The sequence below is a fragment of the Notolepis coatsorum genome, assembly GCF_963971535.1.
Source record: "Notolepis coatsorum genome assembly, chromosome: 15".
Taxonomy (NCBI): domain Eukaryota; kingdom Metazoa; phylum Chordata; class Actinopteri; order Aulopiformes; family Paralepididae; genus Notolepis; species Notolepis coatsorum.
This window is the reverse complement of record NC_140179.1, coordinates 76,032,942-76,060,580: the sequence shown is the minus strand read 5'-3', so window position 1 is coordinate 76,060,580 and position 27,639 is coordinate 76,032,942. Positions and strand designations below refer to the sequence as shown.

At 43.7% G+C, this 27,639-nt stretch overlaps 1 protein-coding gene across 9 annotated transcripts in view; it reads right to left on the bottom strand.

Annotated features, from left to right (window-relative positions):
* The window catches only part of kmt2e (lysine (K)-specific methyltransferase 2E), a 107,771-nt gene that overhangs the window by 29,924 nt on the left and 50,208 nt on the right, over window positions 1–27,639 (bottom strand). For 5 of the 9 annotated variants that reach the window (XR_014620579.1, XR_014620580.1, XM_084330707.1 and 2 more), the window contains 11 exons: window positions 26,954–27,183; window positions 24,510–24,652; window positions 16,160–16,341; window positions 13,224–13,262; window positions 11,621–11,887; window positions 9,695–9,825; window positions 9,236–9,353; window positions 8,036–8,145; window positions 7,478–7,730; window positions 4,559–4,657; window positions 71–142 (listed from right to left, as the gene is read on the bottom strand). Coding sequence is in view for 7 of the 9 variants with exons in the window: in XM_084330707.1 (XP_084186833.1) it covers window positions 71–142; window positions 4,559–4,657; window positions 7,478–7,730; window positions 8,036–8,145; window positions 9,236–9,353; window positions 9,695–9,825; window positions 11,621–11,887; window positions 13,224–13,262; window positions 16,160–16,341; window positions 24,510–24,652; window positions 26,954–27,183 (1,644 nt within the window). In the remaining 2 variants the exon portion in view is untranslated. The remainder of the gene's footprint in view (window positions 1–70; window positions 143–4,558; window positions 4,658–7,477; window positions 7,731–8,035; window positions 8,146–9,235; window positions 9,354–9,694; window positions 9,826–11,620; window positions 11,888–13,223; window positions 13,263–16,159; window positions 16,342–24,509; window positions 24,653–26,953; window positions 27,184–27,639) is intronic. The other 4 variants (XM_084330710.1, XM_084330712.1, XM_084330711.1 and 1 more) reach the window with 3 other exon arrangements.

Below are 27,639 nucleotides of genomic sequence, written 5' to 3'. Positions count from 1 at the left end.
TTTCGGACATGTAGCACACATCATGCAATTCTCCGTGGCAGACGTGTACGGTGGGACATTATGGAAATACCTCGCTTGGTTTAGGGGAGGTGCAGCACCGCGGTAGAGCGAGGGCGTGGCGCGGAAAGCCTACATCCTCCGCCTGTGTATGGAAGATCATCATTTTAAATATTTATTTCAATGGCATATAACTCGACATCTTGCAAATGAGGGCAACCTCAACTTTTTTTTCTAGTTAAAATAAAAGGTTTGAAAATCAAATGAAATAAGTGAACAGTGTTCCTTCCAGTGCAATAACAGGACTTTACGCCTTGGAACTGTATATAAAATGTTTGTAATGTTTGTATTACTCATAAATCACTGAACCTATGTAAACGTTTTCGGATGACGAGCAAAGAGCGTTTCATATCTCATCCTCAGACAGCAGAGCAAATTGGTCACCATTAATCATCATCTTGACGTGATATTTCAAAGATCAACGATGTAACTTTCAGAATGAATGCTTTTGTTCCTGGAAATAACATTAGCCTGCTCAGACTCCCAAATATCTAACGTTAGCCGTTTGCAATGACGGCAGCCAGCTAGCTCGCTTGTCTGGTTATCTCTCGTTCGCTATTAAGTCAAAACAAAATCACATGTTATGTGGGGGTTCGATTAGTAGTCGAATAGTTCCCATTTAACTATCAGCGGGTAATGGCCATCTGTATGCAACATCGTTGTGTATGGAACATGGTATGTATTGTATATTAATCAATACGCCCAGTTGCTTGCTGTGCGAATACTGCAGACAATGATATGATTGTGTTGGGACTTGTGCGCAATTTGTAATTACAGATTTAGGACTAGGGAGCTGGGAGGGTAAACTTTGCACAGAATAATTAGCATGTTTGTGTTCAGAGACATACAGCCCCTCCAATTAATGTGCGGACCAGGAGAGCAGTGCATGTCCTGGAGGGGATAGGTAAGGGATAATGTATCCCTTATAATGTATGTAATAAGCGGGATAATGTATAGCTATACTCTTATCATTGTCGCAAAATAATTGACAGACAGAGTTTAGAATACCGAGGAGCCTCGCCGAGGTGTTTTAAACGTCAGTGAAGGTCAATTATTTTGCGACAATGATAAGAGTATAGCTATACATTTTCCCGCTTATTACATGGCTAACTTACTATGGCTGCTTTTATATATATATATATATACTATTATATACCTAATACATTTTACATCGACAAGACGAGATCAAATGCAGACGCAGTTCTGTTCCGTCGCTCCCACTGTCATCGTCACACACACTCCGCTGTCGGCAGGTGTGTCTGATTGGCTGCACTGATGCAGTGTGTCAGTGGGCTTGATTGCGAACAGCTGCGCACAGCGTCCATTATTTTTCGGCAGAGGTCCGTTATCGAGTATTATTACATGGCGTTTTCACATTTGCCGAAAAATGCTTGCTTGTGATTGGTCAATAGCCCCCCGACAGCGGTCATTATTAGACAATAATGACCGCTGTGGGACAATAATGACCGCTGTGCGCAGCTGTTCGCAATCAAGCCCACTGACACACACTGTTTCAGTGCAATTAGACACTGCCGGTGTTCTGCTGCCGGCGATGACAGGGGGCGGAGCGACGAGCGGAGCCAGAACGCAGCCAGAACCAGTGTTGCGAGTCGATGTAAAATGAATTGGGTATATTGTTAGTAAGTTAGCCATGTAATAAGCGGGATAATGTATAGCTATACTCGGTCATTGTCGCAAAATAATTGACCTTCACTGACGTTTAAAACACCTCGCCGAGGCGGCTCGGTATTTTAAACTCTGTCGGTCAATTATTTTGCGACAATGACCTCGTAGCTATACATTATCCCTTACATAACGGACCTCCGACGAGCGCTATTGACCAATCACAAGCAAGCATTTCGGCGAATGTGAAAACACCATGTAATAAAGAGATATATTCAACCAGTAATCACTCATTGGTAGGGATGGGTACCGAATCCGGTACTTTTAAGGGTATCGACCGAATCACGTCGGTACTACCGAGTACCGATTCATGCGAGATCCACCGGTGCTACATTTCTGTACTGCAAAAAAAATAAAAAATAAAAAACATGTCCGATGACGTCAACGTTTAGTTTACCGGGAAACGAAACCTATGAAGTGTGCCGCACGTTCACATCAACATTCACGCGCACAATACACGCTTACCTAGGATTTGACTTGATTCAACAACAAAGCAGTCGTGTGGTTACACTTTACAAAGCTAGATGAAGACAACGCTTGCTGCAATATTATATATATTAACTAATTGTTCTAAATAAATAATAATAAGAAATAATTTGAAGTTTGGACACATTTTTTTTTTTTACAACTGAGGTAGGTAGATTACATTTTTACCGACTAAAGTACCGAAAAAAGATACCGTTGGGTACCGGTATAGATTCAGATGTGAACGGTACCCAATCCTACTAATTAGTAATTTAAAACTTGACAGCCATGAGTGAGCCATATTACAAAAACTATAACTGTTGGGGTTGGTTACAAAGTTTACAGCAAGAAGCCCAACGTGCTCTTTCGACGTTTCTACTGACGAGAGAGGGTATTTGGCGAGCAGGTTGTGGTGGTTATGTCATATAATGGCAATAGTACATCATGCGTTTTAAATTATAATGATAAAATAAAATGACAGGGTATTTGGGGGGTGGGTCGTGTAACAGTGGAGTCATATTGTTTTGAAGTTATTATTATGATGCATAACCCCCCCCCCCCCACACACACACAAGATAAACTAAAAAACAATGATGGATACAAAGACACTGTCTGAGCCTAGTCAGGGAAGCAAAACCCACTCCAGAGGAGAAAAAGGGAAGGGGGGAAACTATTACATGAATAAATAAAGAGTAGAAGGACAAGGCGAAAACAGCAACAGGAGCATACAGTAAAGGCCCACTTGCAGGTTAAACCCTAGTCTTCAATTATGTGTAGTTTACATCATTGGTATCCATTTTCATTATTTGTTTTTTTCCATTTGACGCCGGAAATTCCACTCAGAAAGGGTTAAAAATGTCCACGCACGAATAACATGTATGGAGCCAATCAAAAAGCTTATCAGACGCCATCAGTGCTGTGACGTCACTGCAGGTAACTTTCCCCATACTTCTGATCCACTACAAGGAGTTTTGACGAGTGCAGAAAGCTATTTCCTTGATCCAAATGGATGCCTTACAAGACGCAAATGGGTTTAATCGTCAGAGACTGATGGACCTCTACTACTGCATTTTTGGTTGAAACAAAGGTAGTTAATGTTTTTAATGTCGTAAAAAAAAAGAACTACCACTAGGCAGCCTGTTGTCAGTTGGAGTTTCGGGAACGAGTAAAATGTGCAGGTCCTCTACACGTCGCGGCAATGCATGTTGATAGCACGATAGTAGCCCCTTTCGGTGCATCACAGTCACGAAACGGGCTACCACGATAGCTAACTAACGTTACCGTTACAAGCTCAAACACCTTATAACTACTACTACTGTTGTGTCCATAAGTTCCCTGGCAGAATACTTTGTTTGTGAGGACAAAGGTATACAGGAGTTAGGAGTTTCAAGAATGCCGACTAGCAAGCTAGCTAACTTAGCTACTAACGTTATATACACAATATGTACAAGGACACAATGATTTACATTTTATATTTACAAATATGGTAACATGGTTGTGGCTTTTACAAATAGTGGTTAGCTTTAGCGGTAAATGGCTATGATCACGGAGCAATAGTGTTAGGTGAAACAGAGACTAGCTCCTCGGCTAGTAGTAGCAAGACTCTCTGCTTCCTGCCACTACCTGCCTGTGACTCTCAGAGCCCCTCGCTGCCCTGTACCTTGTGTGACGTCATCATTAAGATGACACACGCACGCTATGAACCATGGAATAAAATATCCATGTGCGTGGTGGTTGTGGTTGGGCGGACAAAATGTTTGATAAAAACGCTAAAACTGGGTCAATTTAGATAATTTTGTCCCCCTCTTCATGAAAGTCACTGTCCGCCTAGTCCACATTGTTTATTGAGCAAAAATACAACATGCAAGTGGGCCTTTAAGAGTGACGGCATTAGCAGCGAGTGAGTGATGGGAGGCAGGAGAGGGGAGGTTTATGGAAAATGGAAAGAGAGAAAGGAGGGCATAGCTGCTAACCCCCCCCCCATCTAGACAACAACCCGACTGGCAAAAAAATTGGCCCCACACATGCAGCAGTGGAGAGGGGGGTGGCTTGAGGTTCTGTTAGGGAGGAGTTTCAGCAGGGTGGGTGTACGGGCAAAAAAAGAAGCTGTCGGCTCTGGGTCGTGTCAAGATCGCATATCCGGGAAGGACGTCAATACATACAATTTTTATTTGTAGGTAGTGGGAATGGCTAAAAAAGTAAGGGATAGGTTTATCAACTTTTCATAGGTGAAAAGTCTGTTATAGTTTCTGCAGCTAGGCAAAAAAAAATACTTTAAAAACAATTCCCATTAAAACGTCCTTCCGGGCTATGGGATCTAGACACTACCCCTGGCTTGGCGGGACACACTTACCATCTTCCTCCTCCTCTCAGCAATCTGTTCGTCTGATTCCATCTCTACTTCATTGCTAATGGAGGTTTTGTCTTCTAGATCCTCAAATAACTCAGGATCCTGTAAGGGGAGGGGAGAGGCAGGCACTTTATCACGGTTGCTCAATCGGTCTGGCTACATCAGAGATCAGAGTGGAGGGGGGGTGGGGGGGGGAGTAGGGCAGGGTGGGGGTTGGGCTGTACTTAACAGTGTTGGACTGTTAGTCAGTCCGTGTAACCACATTCTACACACAGAGTTTTGTCAACTGGTCATACATAACGAATTGGAGGTTCCAAGGAGGTGTTAAAGAAAATGGGCTGATATTTATGGCAACTGTTCAAATCCTAGCAAACCCTTAGCTATATAACCCTGAGCTCTCTGGCACAGAATGACCATGAATATGGACCGCTGACAAAATTGTGTGTTTTCCGTTGTGGTAAAGTGAGTGATACCCTTCACTTGGGTCATGTTTGACGGGGGGAACATCTAGACTCGCCCATCCTCATTCTACCTACAGCTCTGTCCCGTGTCCCAGCAAAGTATCTCTGGCTGATTAAATCACGTTGGTTCACACCTGCTCTGATGGACCTGCTAGCTAGAGCTGCCGCGGTATCGGTATTACCGCGGTATCGCTGTTACATCACGCCCACCGCAGAGTTAGGCTGAATACCGCATCACCGCTGTTTTTTATAATAATAATAAAGTACCCTGCTCTCGTTGGGCTTGCGGCTCAGCAGATATACCCTACTCCTCTGTCGAGGTTCCAAGCGACCCTATTGGGTACCAGAAAAGTCACGTGAAACACTGCAGACCACTGATTGGTCAGAAGAGAGACGTGTCACACGTTGGAGCGTCCTGCAGTGTGTTACCACCAATCGGCAAGCGCGTATTAGGTTTTTACTTCCTGAATGTCAGCCATTCATCAGAGCTCACAACACGGCTAATACGTTATACCTCCTTTTTCCCGATTTTTCTCCCATCCCACCCTTCCTGGTTGTTGCGTACTTTCCCCTACTGTTGGTCCGGGAGACCGGAGACTGTCACATGCTTTCCTCCGACGCATGTGCAGCCTGGGGCAGGCCAACCTGGCCGCGCAGGTTCTCACCGGGGAGAGTGTAGCGTGTGGGAGGCCACACTATCTCTCCTTAGTTCCAACCCTTGCTGAGCAGGCGCCCCGACCGAACTGTAGGGGTCGCTGTCCACAACGCCCAGGACCCACCCTTCAGCTTTCCCACCCCCTGATACAGCCAATTGTATCAGTGTGAGAGGCCAGCCAAGCTGATAGCAACGCCGGGAGCTGGATTCGAACAGGCGAATCCAGTGTCACCCGGTGTTGGTGACGAACGTAATCTCCGTGCGCCACCTGCCCCCCCAATTGACATTTTTTATCTGACGTCAATCGGTATCAAACTACATTTGATGATCTAATATATGTATTTAGGGCTATAACTCGCGTTCTGCAGAATGCTGCAGAAAATGATAAAAACATATTTATACTTTAGACCGTATTTTAGTATGAATATGTGAATGAAAAAGTAGAACGTTGCTACATCCTAAACGATAGATACTTGACGTTGAATGGGCCATAGTAATGTCAATTTAGCAATACAATTTAAAAAGTTATAGCCCTGCAAAGAAGCAGAACATCTCCATAGACTTATAGTGGTGGCAGAGAGTGGATTAAGATCAGAATAATCTGTGGCAGATAAAGGGTTAATGAATTTTGGCCCCAAAACATACGATTTTTGTTTTATCTTTTTGCCAATAGATAGGATTTACCAGCTGGCCTATGGTTTAAAATAACAGACTTGGGCTTTTTGATCCCATGTTATTATGGAGGTTTTGATTTGGACCCGGCACATTTTGGAATAGAAAAGACTAAAATCCTCTCTCGCGGCTCATACACCAGAGAGAGAGAGAGGCGGAGCCAACATGTGTTCTAAAATAGAAAAACAGTGCACCTCATCTGTCTGACGGGCACCACGGCAACAAACTCTGAGCTCTGATGTAAAGAGGAAGTGGAGGGGGAGGGGAAGGGGTGGTGGGTACACAACAGGAGGGGCTGTTGACAAAATGAAATGGACGTACAGTAGAAAACATCTAACAATGGAAAACACATGCAGAGAACATACACTTCACTAGAATCAAAACAAACAGAGAAAATAACATGCATAGCATCAAATACCTGATGTATCGAGACATAAAATATGTTGAGACACAAAACTAAAGGTTTTTAACAGGTGACACATGAGTGACTGAGTAGTGAAGAAGCAGGAGAGACTGGTGTGTATTTAATGTAGAGTGTAATTGTACCTGGTTGTATTTGATGTGTATTTAATGTAACAGTGTAATTGTACCTGGTTGTATTTAATGTAACAGAGTAATCATACCTGGTTGTATTTGATGTGTATTTAATGTAACAGTGTAATCGTACCTGGTTGTATTTGATGTGTATTTAATGTAACAGAGTGTAATCGCACCTGGTTGTATTTAATGTAACAGAGTGTATCGTTGTACCTGGTTGTATTTAATGTAACAGAGTGTAATCGCACCTGGTTGTATTTAATGTAACAGAGTGTAATCGCACCTGGTTGTATTTAATGTAACGGAGTGTAATCGCACCTGGTTGTATTTAATGTAACAGAGTGTAATTGTACCTGGTTGTATTTAATGTAACAGAGTGTAATCGCACCTGGTTGTATTTAATGTAACAGAGTGTAATCGCACCTGGTTGTATTTAATGTAACAGAGTGTAATCGTACCTGGTTGTATTTAATGTAACAGAGCGTAATCGCACCTGGTTGTATTTAATGTAACAGAGTGTATCGTCGCACCTGGTTGTATTTAATGTAACATAATCGCACCTGGTTGTATTTAATGTAACAGAGTGTATCGTCGCACCTGGTTGTTGGAGATGGAGAGGCGGAGTGGGGAGAGTTTCCTCTGCTTGCCGTCGCCCAGCCCCTTGCCCTTTCCCTCGCCGTCCAGGCCCATGTTCTGGTTCTGGCCCAGGTCATCCCGGGACACATCCTTGTCCTTGCGGCCTCCCCGGCGCCGGCTGCCCGAACCCAGGTTCTCTATGGGCTCGAGGTTGTGCTTCAACACCGGGCACTCCTGGTTCCCCTTCACACAGGCACAGTCCACCTTGTATTTACTATGTAGGGAAGGAGAGAGGGAGAGGGGGAGGGAGAGGGGGAGAGAGAGAGAGGGGGAGACGGAGAGGGGGAGAGGGAGAGAGATACACAGCCAGAGAGGGAGAGAGAAAGTACAAGATAGGTGTTCTTAGGTTAACCCGTCTCATCTTGTTTTCAGGGCTGTACATGTTGTTGACTATTGAGGGTAGATGAATAGGTACTTCAATGCACACTTGCAAGTACAAAGAATGAATAAAAAAATAAAAAAAAAGGCATTTCAGACTTCTTCTTCTTCTTCTTCAGTGCAGTGTACATGTCGACTTACCAGCTGCCATAGTCGAAATCAAAGCCGATGGTGATCTCGGTGCCCTTGGTGATGGGCCTCAGTGAGTAGATGTACAAGTGCAGCATACCATCCTCAATCACATGGCGCACCTGATGGGGAAGAAAATCACGAGTAAAGACTAGGCACTCGGAGACGCAACACCCACACAGCACACATTCAAGGGTACTACGACTATGCTTGCACCTCATGGTACCAAAGCACCTCAAAGGCGCTAAAAACTAAATTACAAACATCACAAAACAAACTGGTCAGACTACTGCTTGACCTTACTCCTAGGACCCACCTCACCCCTGCCCACTTTGACAACCTAGGATGGCTTAGAGTAGACGACAGAGTACAGCAACTTGCAATGGGCCTGGTCTACAAGATACACTACACCACCAAGGTACCCATGTACATATCAAAATACTTCCCAAAGGTCAGTGAATACCACGATCACAACACCAGAGGGAGCTCCACAAATCATGTCCAACCCAGATTCGGCTAAACACAGACTAAACACGTTTCGCAATTATGCCACATCAATGAGGAACGCCCTACCCAAAGCTGTAAAGGAATGTGAATCACTACCCACTTTCAAAACTACGGGAGGCCGGAATTCGAAACTGGCCCCGGTAAATGTCCTAAGGGTTATGATTGGCTGGCCCAGAGTTGTTATGTACAGCAGTGATTTCATCTACTATGGGCTGGCTGCTCATCAGACATCTCCTCTAGTGCTCTGGGCTGGCTGCTCATCAGGGATCTACTCTAGTGCTCTGGGCTGGCTGCTCATCAGGGATCTACTCTAGTGCTCTGGGCTGGCTGCTCATCAGGGATCTCCTCTAGTGCTCTGGGCTGGCTGCTCATCAGGGATCTACTCTAGTGCTCTGGGCTGGCTGCTCATCAGGGATCTACTCTAGTGCTCTGGGCTGGCTGCTCATCAGGGATCTACTCTAGCGCTCTGGGCTGGCTGCTCATCAGGGATCTACTCTAGCGCTCTGGGCTGGCTGCTCATCAGGGATCTACTCTAGCGCTCTGGGCTGGCTGCTCATCAGACATCTCATCTAGCGCTCTGGGCTGGCTGCTCATCAGGGATCTACTCAAGTGCTCTGGGCTGGCTGCTCATCAGACATCTCATCTAGCGCTCTGGGCTGGCTGCTCATCAGGGATCTACTCAAGTGCTCTGGGCTGGCTGCTCACCTCAGAGTTGGGGGTGCAGGATCGTCGGATGAAGCGAGCCTCGTTGCCAAAGTTGCGGGCATCCACACACATCTCCAGACCGTCAAACTTGGAGTAAAATAATACAAAGGGGTACGGCCTAAGCGGACACAAGGGAGGACAGGGGGTTAAGTACAGTGAGGTGGGCGGAGCGGAGTGGAAGACATCATAATCGAAATGGTTAGTGACAAATAAACACCCTCCTCCTGAAATGTACCCATCTCTAAACTGTGCCCTCTTTTCCTCGATCATCAACCGTCGCTCAAGTTTGTCAGAGGAAAGTGACAGTTGTGATCGGAGGATCAAGGATGAAAGGGGCAGAGTTTGAGATGGGGCAGAGTTTTAGATGGGTCAAATGTATATAACCAAACACGCATAGAATCAAATGCAATTCAAGAATATCGTTTTGAAAACAATTGTCACACAACAGTGACCTCTGACCTCTTGAAAAAGCATCCGTTGGCCTCAAACTGCTGCCGGAGCATGAACTTGCCCCGGTACTCGATGATAAGGGAGTCTGGAGCCAGGTCCCTCACCGCCTTCAAGATCTTCTTGTTCTTTTGAACCTGACTCTGGTGGGTGGGACAGACAGCAGGCCATGATGAGCAAACACACTGGGGAAGAATGTCATAGGATAACGTCAAATCACACAAGTATGTCGGGTGCTTGTTGGGGTAACGTGACTGTACCTAGTTTGGCAGGAGATGAGCGAGTTGTTTTACTGCTGTTCAGCATTATGCTTGTATGACAGTGTGTTTATCCAGCATTATGCTTGTATGACAGTGTGTGTTTGTACAGAATTATGCTTGTATGACAGTGTGTTTGACCAGCATTATGTTTGTATGACAGTGTGTTTGTCGAGCATTATGCTTGTATGACAGTGTGTGTTTGACCAGCATTATGCTTGTATGACAGTGTGTGTTTGACCAGCATTATGCTTGTATGACAGTGTGTGTTTGACCAGAATTATGCTTGTATGACAGTGTGTTTGACCAGCATTATGTTTGTATGACAGTGTGTTTGACCAGCATTATGCTTGTATGACAGTGTGTGTTTGACCAGCATTATGTTTGTATGACAGTGTGTTTGTCGAGCATTATGTTTGTATGACAGTGTGTGTTTGACCAGCATTATGCTTGTATGACAGTGTGTTTGTCGAGCATTGTTTGTATGACAGTGTGTTTGACCAGCATTATGTTTGTATGACTGTGTTTGACCAGCATTATGTTTGCATAATGTGTTTGCATAATGTGTTTGCGTGTGTGTGTGTGTGTGTGTGTGTGTGTGTGTGTGTGTGTGTGTGTGTGTGTGTGTGTGTGTGTATTACAAGGGTTTCCAAACATGTTGACATGGAGGGTCAAAGGTCAAAATGGATGACTGGATGGTTCAGGGAAAATGTGATTCAACAACTAGAGTTAGATGCCATTATGATGTTCTTAACATCCCTCGCAAAAAGGAAAGTCATCTGAAAATTACCTCTCAAACACAATAAATTATTCTCTGGAAGCCTTATTAAAATGCGAAGGGGCCAGAGCTGGGTCCACGGGGTGTTTTTGCTTTGGGTGTTTTTTAGGGATGTTCGATATTGGCTTTTTTACCGATATCCGATATACCAATATTGTCCAACTCTTAATTTCCGATACCGATATCAACCGACACAGATATATGCAGGTAATTAACATTACATATTTCTTGTCGTGGAATTAACAACATTATGCATACTTTTGACAATAAACTATTTTAAAAAATTTTGTCGTGCCAATTCCCCCCTCCCCTGTCTTGATCGTTGCTCGCATGTGCCCCCCACTGGTCGGTCATAGGGAGGGTTGAAGAATCTATCGCATGTCCCCTCCGATACATGCAGAGTCAGCCAGCCACTTCTTTTCACCTTCCAGCACGGACTCTCATTGGTGAGGCGTAACGTGTGGGAGGCTCACACTACCCTCGACATCTCCTGTCCTTGCTGTGCAGGCGCCCTGACCGACTGTAGGAGTCGCTGTTTACAACGACCAGATTACCACCCATCGACTCCCCTCCCGCTGACTCTGCCAATTGAGCCACCCGCTGACTCTGCCAATTGAGCCAGTATGACGGCCGGCCCAAGCCGGAGGCAACGCTGACAGCCGGATTCGATACCGGTGTCTCACGCGTTGGTGACGAGCGCTTAGACCACTGCGCCACCCAGCCGCCCAAAATTAGATAAGAATTTGTTCTTACTTGCTTGCTTGGGTAAATAAATGTTAAATAAATGTAATAACTATTTTTATATATTTTTTTAAACAGATACCGATCATTTCCGATATTACATTTGAATGCCAATATCGGTAGGCCCATAATATCTGACATCCCCCTAGTGTTTTTGGTTACCTCCACGGGTGGTTTGAAGGAGGCCGGGTGCGTGTTGTAGGCCAGGCTCTTGCCGTCGCCCTGCTCCTTGACGCGCAGCAGGATCTGGACGTCCTCGCTGTACTGGTTGCTGCTGGCCTCCTCGTAGCGCTCCATCCACAGCTTAATCTTGTTCTCCCATAGGGAGGGGTGCTCCGTGGGCTCCTGCTCCTCTGGGGCAGCACCCTGCAGCAGGCCGCAGGAGGGAACACAAGACTGGTTGGGAACGCCTGAGAGCGGCAGTGGTTCCTAACGCGCCCCAAGCCAGATTATTTTATTGAGTTATGTTCCCCGTACAATTTTTACAATAGTTATGCAGGTGGAAAATATTGTTTACAAAATGTGGAAAAAACCTTTATAGTGAATACAATCGATAAGTGCTATTTATTTAAACTCATATTTGTATGGTGCTTAGTTTATCAAGAGCTTAGTCCAGGGTTTCCACAGACATTGCAAAATCCAAGCACTATTTTTCATTTTAAAAGGGCATTTAAAATGATAAATTCACTTTTAAATGCATTTCTTTTTTTTGAAAAAAAAAAATCTGATCCAATATGTATGGCTTAAAAGCAATTTCCAACAATTAGTTACACTTTAAAGGGGAACTATTTTACTATTTCTTTCACTATTTGGGCACTTTTACACAATTCCTGTGAGTCTATGGAACACCTCTGTATTTTTTTATTCATTGTTTTGTATTTCTAATCAAGTACTCAAAAACAGCATTTTTCTACCTCAAGATCTCGAGCCGTTTTGAGGCTGGGCTCCAACCACTGTGTGGCCTGGTGCCTGAGTTGCCACATTATTATGCAGCTGAGACATCTCTGACATCACAGATCAGCACATTTTCAGATGACTCAGTTCAGTGAGGGTGAATATTGTGAGAGGAGAATTGGAAGAATGCGCCAATATGAGAATTAGAGACATAGATCCTATTAATATAAGTCCATATAGCTAGGAAACAATGCTAAACACTGAAAAGGGCCATTTATAAGATAGTTCCCCTTTAAATAAAAAAAAAATCTTGATTCAGAACAATTTTATCATGGATGAACAAAACTTGAATGTTTGATTTGAATTTCAATTACTTTTTAAGCACCTTGTTATTTTTTTATTTTTTTGCTGTTTTCAAGGAATTCCTGGCCTTGACTTTTTTCTGTCAAAAATCAAGCACTTTAAGCACTTCAAGGACCTTTTGCGAACCCCGTTAGTCAGTCAACTAGAGACTAGAAACATTTCTACACATTTGTTTACGTGTGGAACACCGATTGGGTTTCTCCCCTGGGGACCCAGGCTCACTGAAACAAGAGTAGTTCGGTCACGTGGAAACTCATTTTAGGACCAACATTTTTTATTCCAGGGGTTTGCAAAAACATTTCATTTTAAACCACCTTGGACCAGCTTTTAGAAATGTTAGAACCGTTTTTACCGGCAGAGTAAAATACAGTGAATACCATGTACCATGTGAATATTATCAACAGTCACCCCAAAGTTTTGAAAACCACAGCAGCTCGAAATATAATGCTGTACTTGTAGTATTGGATTGTGGATTATGGCTGTGTTGCAGTGTTATGCTATAGCCTACCTTTACTCTGGAAGACTTTCTGGAGCCTTCACGGAATGCCTGCAGAAGAACGGGTAAAAGTGAGTTGTGGGATAATGACAAATTGAGAATTATGACTCATAACAACATGTATAAGCTTTAGGGACACACCATAGCAGGTCAATGCCGGGCTAAGACAGGATACTGGTATCGGGACTAAATAAAATCCGCTACCAAGACCAAAGTGCGACAAGCAAATCCAAGCAAAGCAATTTGATTTCCTGCATTTCAGACACCATGTTTCTAATAGTGAAATATGGATAATTATAATTCAAAAATGTTGTGTCAAATGACCCTAAACCAATGATCTACGTATGATGCTATTAAAGAAACTGACCAGGGCCCAGTTTCACAAAAGCATCTTAGCGCTAGCCCATTGACTCAGAATGACACTAAGTTGATCTTAGTGCCAAGAGGGTTTTTAGGAATCTAGGACCAGATCGGTACTCGATACCGCCAGATACTTTACGACTAGGGATGCACCGATTCGACTTTCAGTCCCGATACCGATACCTGGGCTTTGGGTATCGGCCGATACAGAGTACAGATCCGATACCCATTGTTCAATTAATAAACTGTATGCCTCACTATGTGGAAGAGACTGGGATCTTTTGTGCACTACTCATGAACTACTCATGTTTCAGCATTTCATTCTACTCGGCTGATAGAGTTGTACCCTTCCTGATGTCTTGTCGTACAGAACTTGTAAGTCGCTTTGGATAAAAGCGGCAGCTAAATGACTAAATGTAAATGTGCAAGGCAACATCAGGCTCAACTTAAAACATTTCTTTCCTAACTTAGTGAAACAAAATGTAACAAATTAACACAGATATAAATGTACTGAATTGTTCATTTATTATTAGAATTATATATTTAAAAAATCTACATTTAAATATATATATATTTTTTCTTTTTTTCATCGTCTCCGATACCCGATCTAGCTATTTTGAGTCATATCGGGGGCCGATATCCGATATCAATATCGGAGTATCCCTATTTACAAGTGCCAAATTGGTATCGGCGGTGAAATGAACGTCATCTGTGCACCACTTGAACCCATTCTCCGCCAATCACGTGTCTGCCAATCACGCCGTAAGGCGTGTTTGAGATCAATATTTCATATTTTCGTCAAGGTATTCATATTTCACCCACAGAGTCTTGGCTGATGCTGTCTGAGCCATCACAACTCTGCAACGCTTCAATACCGCCACCTGGTGGCCGATCGGCGAGTTGCCAAACGGGAAGTGCCCATTGGAGCTCGGTCCGTCCCCTATTTTCGTCCGGCTACTCGTTTATCGTCCCGGGGCTCAATACAGACACCGTCGATATGGATCTTTGCCATAACTCAATAATCAACATGATTTGGATGTGTATTAGTAATATACAAACCGGAAATGGATCGCATCGATCAACATCCCATAATTGGGATCTGTTTGCTCCACTCATCGCCCAACGCTACGAGACTGGGGTGAGTTTCAGCGTTTCTTTATAATACAAACTGCTCTGATCAATATATAACCCATACTACATAAATCATTTAACGTCGGTCATTGAATTATAAACGACCCCTCCTCCATTCACCCGCAGATGATCAGTCATGACGTTTAGGACCATGTACAGTTGACATTTTTAATATAGCATGGATCGGTATCAAACTGCATTTGATCATCTAATATATGCATTTATGCCTATATCTCACGTTCTATGAAATACTGCAGAAAACGATAAAAACATATTTATACTCTAGACGGTATTTTAGTATGAATGTGTGAATGAAAAAGTAAAACGCTCCTACATCCTGAACGATAGATAATTGATGTTGAATGGGCTATAGTAATGTCAATTTAGCAATACAATTTAAAAAGTTATAGCCCTGCAAAGAAGGTGAACATCTCCATAGACAAATAGCGCTGGCAGAGGATGGTTTAGGATGATCAAAGTGGTGGCAGAGAATGGGTTAATAATAATAATAATACATACATTTTGTATAGTGCTTTTCCGAATGCTCAAAGACACTTGAGTTTCACGCAACGCAGTGCTACTTTCTAACGTGACGCCAGTGTTTGTTTACATTTTCATTTCATTCAAGGATCCGAACCGATTGAAGTTTATGGATACCATGACTGTGGTAAGTTTTAATTTATGTTTTTAGATGGAAGGCTGTATTCCATCTGTCTAACGTTAGCGAATATTGTGAGATTGATGAATAGGACATACCGTTGCTGGACTATCGACCTAGTTAGCCCCTTTCGTGACTGTGATGCACGGCTACAGGGTTTGGGCGAGTGAATCCACACTTGTGGTATTATTATAACAAATTTATTGTGTAACGCTAGCCCCTTAAAACTTACCACAGTCATGGTATCCATAAACTTCAATCGGTTCGGATCCTTTGAATGAAATGAAAATGTAAACAAACACTGGCGTTAGCGTTAGAAAGTAGCACTGCGTTGCGTGAAATCACTGCGCCCAGAGAGGAGTGGTTAGGCAAAAAATTGTTCCGAGTATATTTGCTTAGAAAACGTAAATGTCGAATTCAATTATTTTTTATTTCTCCACGTGGTAAATACACAGGTCACAACATGTTTACAGGAACGTTTTGGAGTTGTATTTGGAGTGTATTTCATGACTGTAGGGGACTGTAGGGAACTTCAGGGTAAAAGTCTGACCCACTTCCAGTGATGAAGCTAAGCTACGCTAACGGTGCGGGCGTTCCCTAAGCCTAATGCATGCACAGAGAAGAAAAAGGTATGCATCTTCTTGTCTAACTCCAGGGAAGATGTTAAATAAGCTAATTTCCCAAAATGTTGGAGTTTTCCTTTAAGAACAAAATCTGTTCTTATATTGCTTCATGCATGAGGCCCAATAGTCTTAGTAAAAAAAAAATATATATATATATTTGATGCCAAGCGGCGGACCTTCTTGGCGCGGGCGGAGGCTGCAGGGGGCTCCTTGTCTCCGCTCCTCTTGCGCTTCTTCTCGACCTGCTTGTGGCCCAGGCGGCCGGTGGTCAGGGTGATGCTGGTGGGCGTGTGCTGGAAGGCGGAGTAGAGCTCCAACGGGACCTCATCCCCACTCTCTGTGGCACTGGTGTCCCCGTCTGGACACACAAAACAAACAAAAACACACATCTTGTTATAACAGAGGAACAAGTCAAGCTATCCACCAGTTATCACTAAACCCTCTAGTGCAGCGGTTCTCAACTTTTTTTATACCATAACCCCATTTTATTTAAGAGTTTTTTTGGCGACCCCACACTTCATTAATGTATCGCGTAATCAATTCAACATGGAATTAAGGAATATCAAAATAAAAGCACACGTTGTTAAACTTGATCATGCATATTTATTAGAAAATTGAATTACAGCACTATGTTATCAATACACATTTATAAAACAAGGCATATTTAGCCAAAATATGTTGCCAGAACATTAATAGCTTTTTTTCCTCTTTTTTTAATTTTAATTTCTTTTTTACTTGCCCATAGACCACTACACTTACGCGTTACATTGAAATCGGGGAGGAGATAGCGGGGGGAGCAAATGAATGAATGTGGATGAGAGCCGTGATGCAAGTGATTTCAGATACGGCTGTGGGGGTGCTAGAGACATGATCCAATAGACGTTTATGCGCCTCAATCTCCTGAACACGGCGCAACCCATTCCTAATCAATCAGAACTAAATCGCCCATTTTAAAGCACCCATTTCCCATGCACATGCGCAGATTGCCCATGGAGTCTGGACAACGCGAGATGACGCACGAATGAATGTGGATTGTTCCATCAGAGGGGGGAGTGTAATGTGAGTGGCTACAGACCGCTGCACTTAAATATAAACATTAGTCTACCTGGAGACTCAATGAGGTAGTTGTAGATGTCGCCATAAGACGCGTCTGGCCATTGAGTGGGATCATTTTTCCATTATCCTGTTCGGCTGAAAGGACACTGGCCACCGAAGCAGGCACAAGCTCCCCCCCTCTGATGGAACAGTCCACATTCATTCGTGCGTCATCTCGCGTTGTCCAGACTCCATGGGCAATCTGCGCATGTGCATGGGGAATAGGTGCTTTAAAATGGGCTTTTTCTCTGCCGATTTACCGTAGTTCTGATCGATTAGGAATGGGTCGCGCCGTGTTCAGGAAAGTCTATTCGTCTATTCGATCATGTCTCTAGCACCCCCACAGCCGTATCTGCAACCACTTACATCACGGCTCTCATCCACATTCATTCATATGCTCCCCCCGCTATCTCCTCCCCGATTTCAGAATCCCGGAAGTGTTGCGGTGGTCTATGCAAGTAAAAAGCCCCACTGTCACCTACCCACGACCCCACTTTGGGTCGCGACCCGTAGTTTGAGAACCGCTGATAGTGTATATCCCAGCTAGGTAGGTAGCCAACCATTGTGCTAACCATCTGTTGGAGCCTAGCACAGTGTTAACTACAACATATTAAACCGTTACTGTAGGAAGAACTAAATTCCCTGGGCCCATTTGCAAAACGTTGACCAACGTTTGAACCAAGGGGCAGAATTAGTGGAATATAAATGGTGCATTTTATATAGCGCTTTTTTTTTATATAGCGCCTCAAAAACATCTCCCGTCTCAGACCCTCACTCTCAGCCTCTGTGGCTGAGACCCTGATCCACTCATTCATCACCTCCCGGTTGGACTACTGCAACGGAATCCTGTTCGGGGTACCCAGCAAAGCCCTGGACAGGCTCCAGTATGTTCAGAACTCAGCTGCCAGGGTTCTCACTCACACCAAGCCCTGGCAGCACATCACCCCCACCCTCATCCACCTCCACTGGCTCCCAGTCAAGTTCTGCATCACCTTCAAACTCCTGCTCCTCACCTACAAGTCCCTCCATGCCCTCGCCCCCGATACCCGTGTGATCTCCTCCACCAGCACACTCCATCCCGGAACCTACAATCCTCTGATCTAGGTCTCCTCTCAATCCCTCGCACCAGGTTACGGACTTTTGGGGACAGAGCCTTCAGCGTGGCGTCCCCTACTCTCTGGAACTCTCTCCCCCCCGAAATCCGCAACGCCCCAACCCTGGACACCTTCAAATCTGCTCTAAAAACACACCTCTTCACCAAGGCTTTTCCCCATCAGTTAGTTTAGATTAGGTCCATTATCCATTATCCCTTACTTTCCCTCATCCCCCCCTATTTCCCTAGCCCTATTTTTTGTCCCGATTGTGAAGCGACCTTAGGTTCTATGAAAGGCACTATATAAATTTGATCTATTATTATTATCCAAAGTGCTTTCCAATTGTGTTCCTCACATTCACACACAGAGGCAACCGTGCAAGGCGCCAACCTGCACATCGTGAGCAATTAGGAGTTAAGTAGCGCAAAGGACACTTGGACACGCTGCCCAGGAATCGAACCGGGAACCTTCTACCTCCTAAGCCACTAGCCCTTTCACTATTATACCGTTGAATATTATGTGCACAAAATGCCAATCCCAAATTGGAAGTTGGAATAAATAGCTTCTCAATATCATTATTCTCTGGATATATAATCATCCCGGATGATTTTGATGGCCAATTCTGAAGTGTGCAGTTCAACAGTTGTCCAGCAGGTGTCAGTGTGTTCCAGGCTCAGGCTGAAGCAGCTCTGGCCTGCAGGGGGAGGAGGCTGCAGCCCCGACACTGACATCCTGCTCTGCTCTGCTGCCTGACGAGACGGCCATTTACTGCAGCATGAAAGCACCACACAGCAGAACCGAGACATGTAGTCATGTACCCATGGCCTTGAAGGGAAACCTTGCCTAAAAACAAACCTATACCCCCGCTCGCTTACTGGGGATCTCAGAAGCGGGTCGGTTCTGGCAACATGGTAATGGCCTCTATGGTCTGATTCCTGGTGATTCCTTCCCATTATACATCCAGCTAAATTAGATTTACCACAGAATATTACGTTGTGGCTTTTTAATAAGGAAGGCGGCACCGCTAAGATGAACATACAAATCTGATTCGAGTGTCAAGTGTCCGAATATTTCAGGTTTCAAAAGGTCTGGATTTCAGGATTCTCTACATCAGAATGACATCATCAACTCTAGGGTGATAATATTTGTTAGGGGGCGGGGGGCAAGAGACGCGCCATTGCCTTCTTCTAAGACAAGTGATGGTTCAAGAGACACCGGGGATCCTCACTCAATTGTTTCCGATACATGGGATTTATTTGTTAGGGGGGGCCACTGCAATATCAGACACACCCACCGCAAACAGACGTCCTAAACGGACACATGATGAACATGTTATCCGCACTTGATGTGCTGCGTGCCGTGCACGCGGGCTTTTCCACTGTGCCGACTACTGTAAGTGCAACAACGTACCCATTGTAGTAGTAAGTAAGTACAGTTTATGTACTGTAGCACCTTCACAGAGCAAGGTCACAAAGTGCTTCACAAGAATAAACCATAATTACCATAGAAATTGTAAAAAAAAGAAAAAAAAAAAAAAAACATAAGCAACAAACACCTTAAAACACACAAAATTACAAATACTGTACTAGACAGCAGGAGGCCAGACAAAGGCCAGTTTGAATACATTAGTCTTCAGCTGCTTTTTAAAAAGGTTGTCAACAGAGACTGCAGATCGTATGTCTATATGAGGAAGAGCGTTTCAGAGCCACAACTTCAAAAAGGCAAAACCACCTTTTGTTTTAAGTGGAGAGCGAGGGACAACCCAGTAAGCACTGGTCAGAGGACCTCGGTGACCTACTGGTGATCTATGGATGGATCAGGACAACCAGTAATCACTGGTCAGAGGACCTCGGTGACCTACTGGTGATCTATGGATGGATCAGGACAACCAGTAATCACTGGTCAGAGGACCTCGGTGACCTACTGGTGATCTATGGATGGATCAGGACAACCAGTAATCACTGGTCAGAGGACCTCGGTGACCTACTGGTGATCTATGGATGGATCAGGACAACCAGTAAGCCCTGGTCAGAGGACCTCGGTGACCTACTGGTGATCTATGGATGGATCAGGACAACCAGTAAGCCCTGGTCAGAGGACCTCGGTGACCTACTGGTGATCTATGGATGGATCAGGACAACCAGTAATCACTGGTCAGAGGACCTCGGTGACCTACTGGTGATCTATGGATGGATCAGGACAACCAGTAATCACTGGTCAGAGGACCTCGGTGACCTACTGGTGATCTATGGATGGATCAGGACAACCAGTAAGCCCTGGTCAGAGGACCTCGGTGACCTACTGGTGATCTATGGATGGATCAGGACAACCAGTAAGCCCTGGTCAGAGGACCTCGGTGACCTACTGGTGATCTATGGATGGATCAGGACAACCAGTAAGCCCTGGTCAGAGGACCTCGGTGACCTACTGGTGATCTATGGATGGATCAGGACAACCAGTAATCTGAAATATATGGGACTTCAGTCTTATCTGCAATTAGCTGTAAAAAGATGTTAGCCATCCAGCCCTTAACACATTCCCTGCCACGCAATTTGAACATCTTATACCACTCTCTGCCAGCACTGTAAGCCTATGGAGATGTTCACCTTCTTTGCAGGGCTATAACTTTTTAAAATGTATTGCTAAATTGACATTACTATGGCCCATCGATTATCCATCGTTCAGGATGTAGGAACGTTTGACTTTTTCATTCATAGATTCATACGAAAATACCGTCTAGAATATAAATATGTTTTTATCGTTTTCTGCAGTAATTCCTAGAACGTGAGATAGACATAAACGCATATATAGATTATCAAATGCCGCTTGTTGGCGATACACGCTATATTAAAAATTTCAACTGTACATGATCCTAAACGTTATGACTGATCATGAATGGGGGGGGGGGGGGTCGTTTATAATTCCGTGATCGTCAGTAAATGCTTTGGGTAGTATGGGTGATATATTGATCAGAGCAGTTTGCATGGATAATAATAAACAAACAGGCTGAAAGTAACGTCAGCGTCCTCTTACCGTTCGACGATGAGACTGGAGGAAAAAGATCCCACTTATTTGACGGCGATCTCCTAAATCAGTGGTTCCCAAACTGTGGTGCGCGCACCCCTTGTGGTGCGCGAGCGCCCTCTAGGTGGTGCGTGACATGAAAAGGCTAATGGTGGTCAATAAAATATATATTTTTTATAAAAAAAAATTTACAATAAAATTTCATAAAAATCTTAGTCAAACCTTTAGTATTATGGATATTAAACATGCTGGCAGAGTACATGCATCCATGTTGTCGTGAACATTTTAATTAAATAAAGAAATTCCCTATCCATAGTCGCCGTGGGAAGAGATCAAATTAACAAAAAATCTGTGCATTGGGGGGTGCGTCAGCTAGGTCGGGAGGTGACAGGGGGTGCACGGCCAAAAAAGTTTGGGAACCGCTGTCCTAAATCCATTTCCGGTTTGTATAATCATAATAAACGGCCAAATCGTATCGATTATTGCGTTATGGCAGTGATCGCTACACACGGACGTGTGTATACAGTCCCGCAACAATATGCAAGTGCCGGACGCATTTCCCAGACGCACCGAGATCGACTCGTCCATTTCCGGTTTGGCAACTCGCCGATCATCCACCAGGCGGCAGTATTGAAGCGCTGCAGAGTTGTGCATGCTCCCACTGCATCAGACCAGGCTCCGTGAGGGAATTATGAATAACATGGCGAAAAAATGAAATATGATCTCAATAACGTCATACGCCATGGATTGGCAGAATTCGCATGAACTTGAAACACGTCGTAAGCGGTTTTCGGCGTGGGATGTGTTAATGGCAGTCAGACAATTATTGCTGGACAATTGCTGAAGCCTCTACCAACAGATATTTGAAAGTTTCACATTATGTTCTTCGCGGTCGTGCCCCAGGATAGTTCAGAGCTCACTCAAATTATGGTATGGCCTCACAAAGTCCCCATTCATCGTCTATATAGGGAGGTGTAGTGGTTACGTCCTGGTCTATAGGGAGGTGTAGTGGTTACTTCCTGGTCTATAGGGAGGTGTAGTGGTTATTTCCTGGTCTATAGGGAGGTGTAGTGATTACTTCCTGGTCTATAGGGAGGTGTAGTGGTTACTTCCTGGTCTATAGGGTGGTGTAGTGGTTACTTCCTGGTCTATAGGGAGGTATAGTGGTTACTTCCGGGTCTATAGGAAGGTGTAGTGGTTACGTCATTGCCGTTTTCCCGTGTGGTCCACCCCACTTGAAATTGCAATGTATTCTCAATGGACACATTTCTAAATTGTTAAATTAAATCGTTTAAAACAAATAAGGCATGAACATTGGCACGGTGTACCTTTCTATAGCTTAACATGAAAAATTTAGCAATTAATCGTCAAAGTAGCAAAGTAACAACGTTTATGTTTTTGTTCACTGAGAAACTACACAATGGCCGTGGCGTGTGTTAGGCGACAGCACTGAACGACAGGCGTTCTTACTGGTAAGTGTAGTTCTTTTTTAACTACAAATTAAACAACCTTTTAACTAACTTAATTTCAACCAAAAATGCTTAAACAATAATGTTAGTGATAGAAGGGAACTCATTGTGCAAAAATGGAAAGCTTGCCAATGTTCATGAGGCAGAATTGTTACAATAGCCGATAATACATTTTCCCAATGATAAATCCCTATACGGGTGGACCGCGCGGGAAACTAAAGTGACGTCAGACTACACCTCTCTATGGAGCAGTGCCAGATTTGACATCCCAGTTACTAGGGCTGTCTTAAATACTTCGAAGCTTTGTTCGATGGGCATGGGATTCGAATATGAAAATAAAATTATTTTATATTTTTGTGCAAAATCAACTCTGCCTCTCTTTGTTAACTACAACAAGCAATGCTGTTTGTTATTTAAGATGAGGTCAGACTCGGCACTGACAGATTTGTGTTCATTGTGCTGCTTTTATAAAGCCTCAAATGACGGCTTACAATATTTCATGAAAGCAAAGTGTTTTGTTTGTCTAAGATTTTAAAAGGTTTACACTTTACAGCACTGACTAAGTTGAACAAAGTGCTGTACAAGTCCCACAACATAAAAAAATAAAACTATCTCGAAGCTTCGAATTAAAATCGAATCTCTGCCCCAAAGCTTCGAATTCCAAAAAAACGATTCGAAGGTCAGCCCTACCAGTTACATCACCGATTGGAGAGTTCTCTCTGTGATTTCTAGCTGCAGGAGAGAGTGGTGTGTGTGTGTTCACAAATACTGACAGAACTGTCCTGGGGCACAGGAAGAACATAATGTGAATTTAAAAGGACATTCCCCTTTAACACATTCAGTGCCAGCAGGGGGCGCACGATTTAGTGCTTGAATGCCCACCATCCACTTCAATGTTAGCGTTAATAACGCCTAATCTATGTTTTAAATTATGGCTATGTGTCTAATCTGCCCGTCGCTTATCAATGACTAGTTTTCCAGTCAACATTGTCGAAGCGGATTGTTTTTTTATCGGTTCATTTTCGTTTTATAGCATTTTGAAAAGCCCTCGTTTTCAAGGAAAATTAAAAGATTCCATGATAAACGCCCTTTACTGGAATATTCTAGAACGTTGTCATTTTTCGGCCTATTTATGAATCGTTTTCAAATAAACGCTAGATTATCGATAGTATATGTGTACGTATGCACGCTATATAGGCGATCTGAAAAATCGATTCTCTGATTTCCTCAAAGCCATCGCACACACACACACACATACATAGGGCGAACGCTGAGAGCTCAGCGAATACAACTCGGATTATCCCAAGACTTGTAAAATAGATTCCTTACCTCAGATCAAATGTTCTCCAAAAAGATCATTCCAATTCCTGATCGCCATTCCAAAAATCTATCGCTTTTATTGATCCAAAGCTACATACTGTAAACACATATTCCACGCTGTTCTGATGGTCCACAATGAATCCGATCGGCTCAGGTTACATGACTGAGAAGTAAAATGTGGATTCCGGATTTTTCTTTTCTCATCCATTTTCATTGAGTCCATTCCAAAAGGGTGCATTACCATCTGGGAGACGATAGGGGGCGCTTTTTTCACATCTGAGCTCCTGATGGCGCTAGTTTACCAACGGGAGACTCGGTTGATCGCAGAATTGAATTCAGATCGCTAATTAAAAAATAACACGCAAATTGTCGTGGTGGGCATTCAGGGTGCAGGCTGATAACGTGTTATGTCGTGGTGGGCACTGAAAGTGTTAAAAAGGAAAACTGAACATTTCACATCGACTTGTATGCGAGCATCCTTTAAAAAAGAAAAAAAGGGCCTGTGTGGGGAAAACTCTGCTCACCAGATAAGCACTCTCTCTTCCTGGTTTGAAGCAAGATGGCCCTCTCCCGGTCCAGGGGGCGTGGCTGGCAGCGCTCACACAGGTAGGTCTCTGGAATAGGTAGGTCCCTGTCGATACCCATACAGTCTATGTGTTGCCAGGCACTGAATAACAGGAGACGAGAGAGACAGAGAGAGAGAGAGAGAGAGAGAGAGAGAGAGACACAGACAGACAGACAGACAGACAGACAGACAGACAGACAGACAGACAGAGAGAGAGAGAGAGAGAGAGAGAGAGAGAGAGAGAGAGAGAGAGAGAGAGAGAGAGAGAGAGAGAGAGAGAGAGAGAGAGAGAGAGAGAGAGAAAAGTCACGTTACTTGCAATGTATTCATTCAACATAGGGTGTTGCTTTTAAAAGGAACACGCCAACATTTTGGGAAATTAGCTTATAGTCTCCTCCAGAGATAAACAAGATAGATAACAGTTTCCTCTCTGTGCGTTCAGTAGAAAGCCATCTGGCTGCACGTTAGCCTAGCTTAGCACAATGAATGGAAGCGGACAGTGCCGGTTAGCCTTCGGGAGGGGTGTTAGTTGGACAATGCCTAGGCTAACCGGCACTGTCCGCTTCCATTCATTGTGCTAAGCTAGGCTAACATGCAGCCAGATAGCCTTCTACTGAATGCACAGGCAGGGCTCTGTGCCGGAACCTAATCTTGAACCGGCTGGCTCGTTCACACCAGAAATAATTGGTTTGGAACGTGAAAAGTCGGTGCTCAGCTGGAAGTCTGGAAGTTCTGGAACCGAGAAATTGTTGTTTTTTCCTTGCGAACCGTGACATCATCAGTGGGCGTGTCATATTCTACGCTGTCAAGACAAGCGACAACGGCAATCAGCAGAGGTTGGGCATTGCACTCAATCGATCCATTCAACAGGAAGCGATTTGTGACTGATCTCAAAATGAGATTAGATTAAAATGTATTGTTATTATACAGCACAAGTACAATACACCATCCAACCAGAGTGGATAAATAAATGCTTTTTTTTTTTCATTACATCAGAGACCAGGTAAGGACTCTATATATCCAATCTTGCGTTGATCTGATATTTCTTTCTACCGCGATCGAAGCTGTCTGTGTGGAATGTGTTACCGTTGGCTGCGGTGGGGGTGGCGAGCGCCCCGCTACGACAGCCATTTCATGTATGCACGAGGAGACATAATAATGATAATCTAGCGTTGATTTCAGGAAGATTCGATAATCAGGCAAAAAATTACAACGTGATAAGTGTATTCCACTAAAACGCTATTATCGCGTCTTTTCCTGGGATTACTAAGAATCACCAAAACTATACTCATATTCAAAACGGTATAAAATGGAAATGTACGGATGAAAAAACTATCCGTTTTTTGCATGTTGACTAGAAGCAACTCACTGACAATCGACAGTGTTATTAGACCAATAGCTATAATATAAGATATATTTTAAGCACTCGCAAATTTCGCAGTCTCCCCATTGATTAAAGCAGTGGTCACCAACCCGTCGATCTTGATCGACTCGTCGATCTTTGAGACTGTCCCTGTAGATCTTTCCATGAAAAAAAAAAAAAAATAAAAAAATAAAAAAAAAAAATGTTTTTTTTTCTTTTTTTCTTTTTAGATCTTACCCTGAGAGTCCACATTACAGTTCTACTTTTGTTTTGATGTGAAAAGTGATGCTGCACTTAGCACTGACTGAGAAAGTACACATACAGTTCTACTTTTGTTTTGATGTGAAAATGATGCTGCACTTAGCACTGACTGCACTTAGCACTGACTGAGAAAGTAAACATTACAGTTCTACTTTTGTTTTGATGTGAAAAGTGATGCTGCACTTAGCACTGACTAAGAAAGTACACATTACAGTTCTACTTTATAAAATGCTAATTCTAAATATGTTTGTCAATGTTAATAATATGAGAAAGTCCACATTACAGTTCTACTTTTGTTTTGATGTGAAAAGTGATGCTGCATAAGATGACTGCACTTGGCACTGACTGAGAAAGTACATAATAGTTCTACTTTGACGTTTTAATGTTGGACCAAAGCATTGCATGTAATTAGAATACAGGCAAATAAGTCATTTAGTTTAAAGTACAATCTTGGCTGTCTTTTTCTCTCAACGCTTAAATAGGTAGATCTTGCCTTCACAAAAAAAAAAAAAAAAAATGATCTTGGGCTTAAAAAGGTTGGTGACCACTGGATTAAAGCATTGTTCTAGCCAGAAGGTAGACAGCGACCCCTGGCGCAGGATGTGTTAAAGAAAGTTGATTTAATAAAAAAATAAAATAAAAAATCATTTAATCAGATTAATCACTTTATTCAAATTGAGGATTTAGTTTGAGGATATTCATATATAAAAAAATATATAATAATAATAATAATAATAATAATAATAATAAAGTAAAAAATAAACGCCCTGAAGCCTCACCTGCACTTGTCGCAGCAGATCATGTATCCGTCGTCGTGGGTGAAGCCGCAGATGCAGCGGGTGATGTCGGCCCCGTAGCTCCCGTCCTCCGAGGTGCTGAGTGTGGTGCCCCGCGACGCCTCGTCCTGCACCCCCGGCACAAACAGACCGCCGTCGCCCGGCCGGATCAGCATGGAGGGGGGCGGGGAGGCAGGGGGCGTGGGTGGGGGCCGTGCCCCATAGTTATGGTCCTGACAAGAGGGAGGAGGAGCATTGTTTTAGAATTAGCACATCGTCTTTTACACAGGGTTCCCCAGACATTGCAAAATGTAATTCAAGGACTTAAGTATTTTTCCAAGCACTATTTTTCATTTTCAAGGATGTAACTCAAAGGATACAATTCACTTTTAAATGCCGTTTTTTTAATGACTTTTTAAGCACCTTGTTAAAAAATGGGCTGTTCAAGGAATTCCAGGCCTAGACTTTTTTTTGTAAGAAATCAAGCACTTCAATCAAGCACTTCAATGACCTTGTGCGAACCCTGCTGACCTCCGTGTTTAACCCATCCTAGCTATTTAGGAGCATCTGTAGTCCGGCTCCAACTCCAGTTCTAGTGGCAGTGTCTGGGTCAAGGGTCAATGTACGCACGAGTATGTGTGGGGGGGGGGGGGGGTTCACATGCCTTCGAGCGACATTGTACTTTTGTA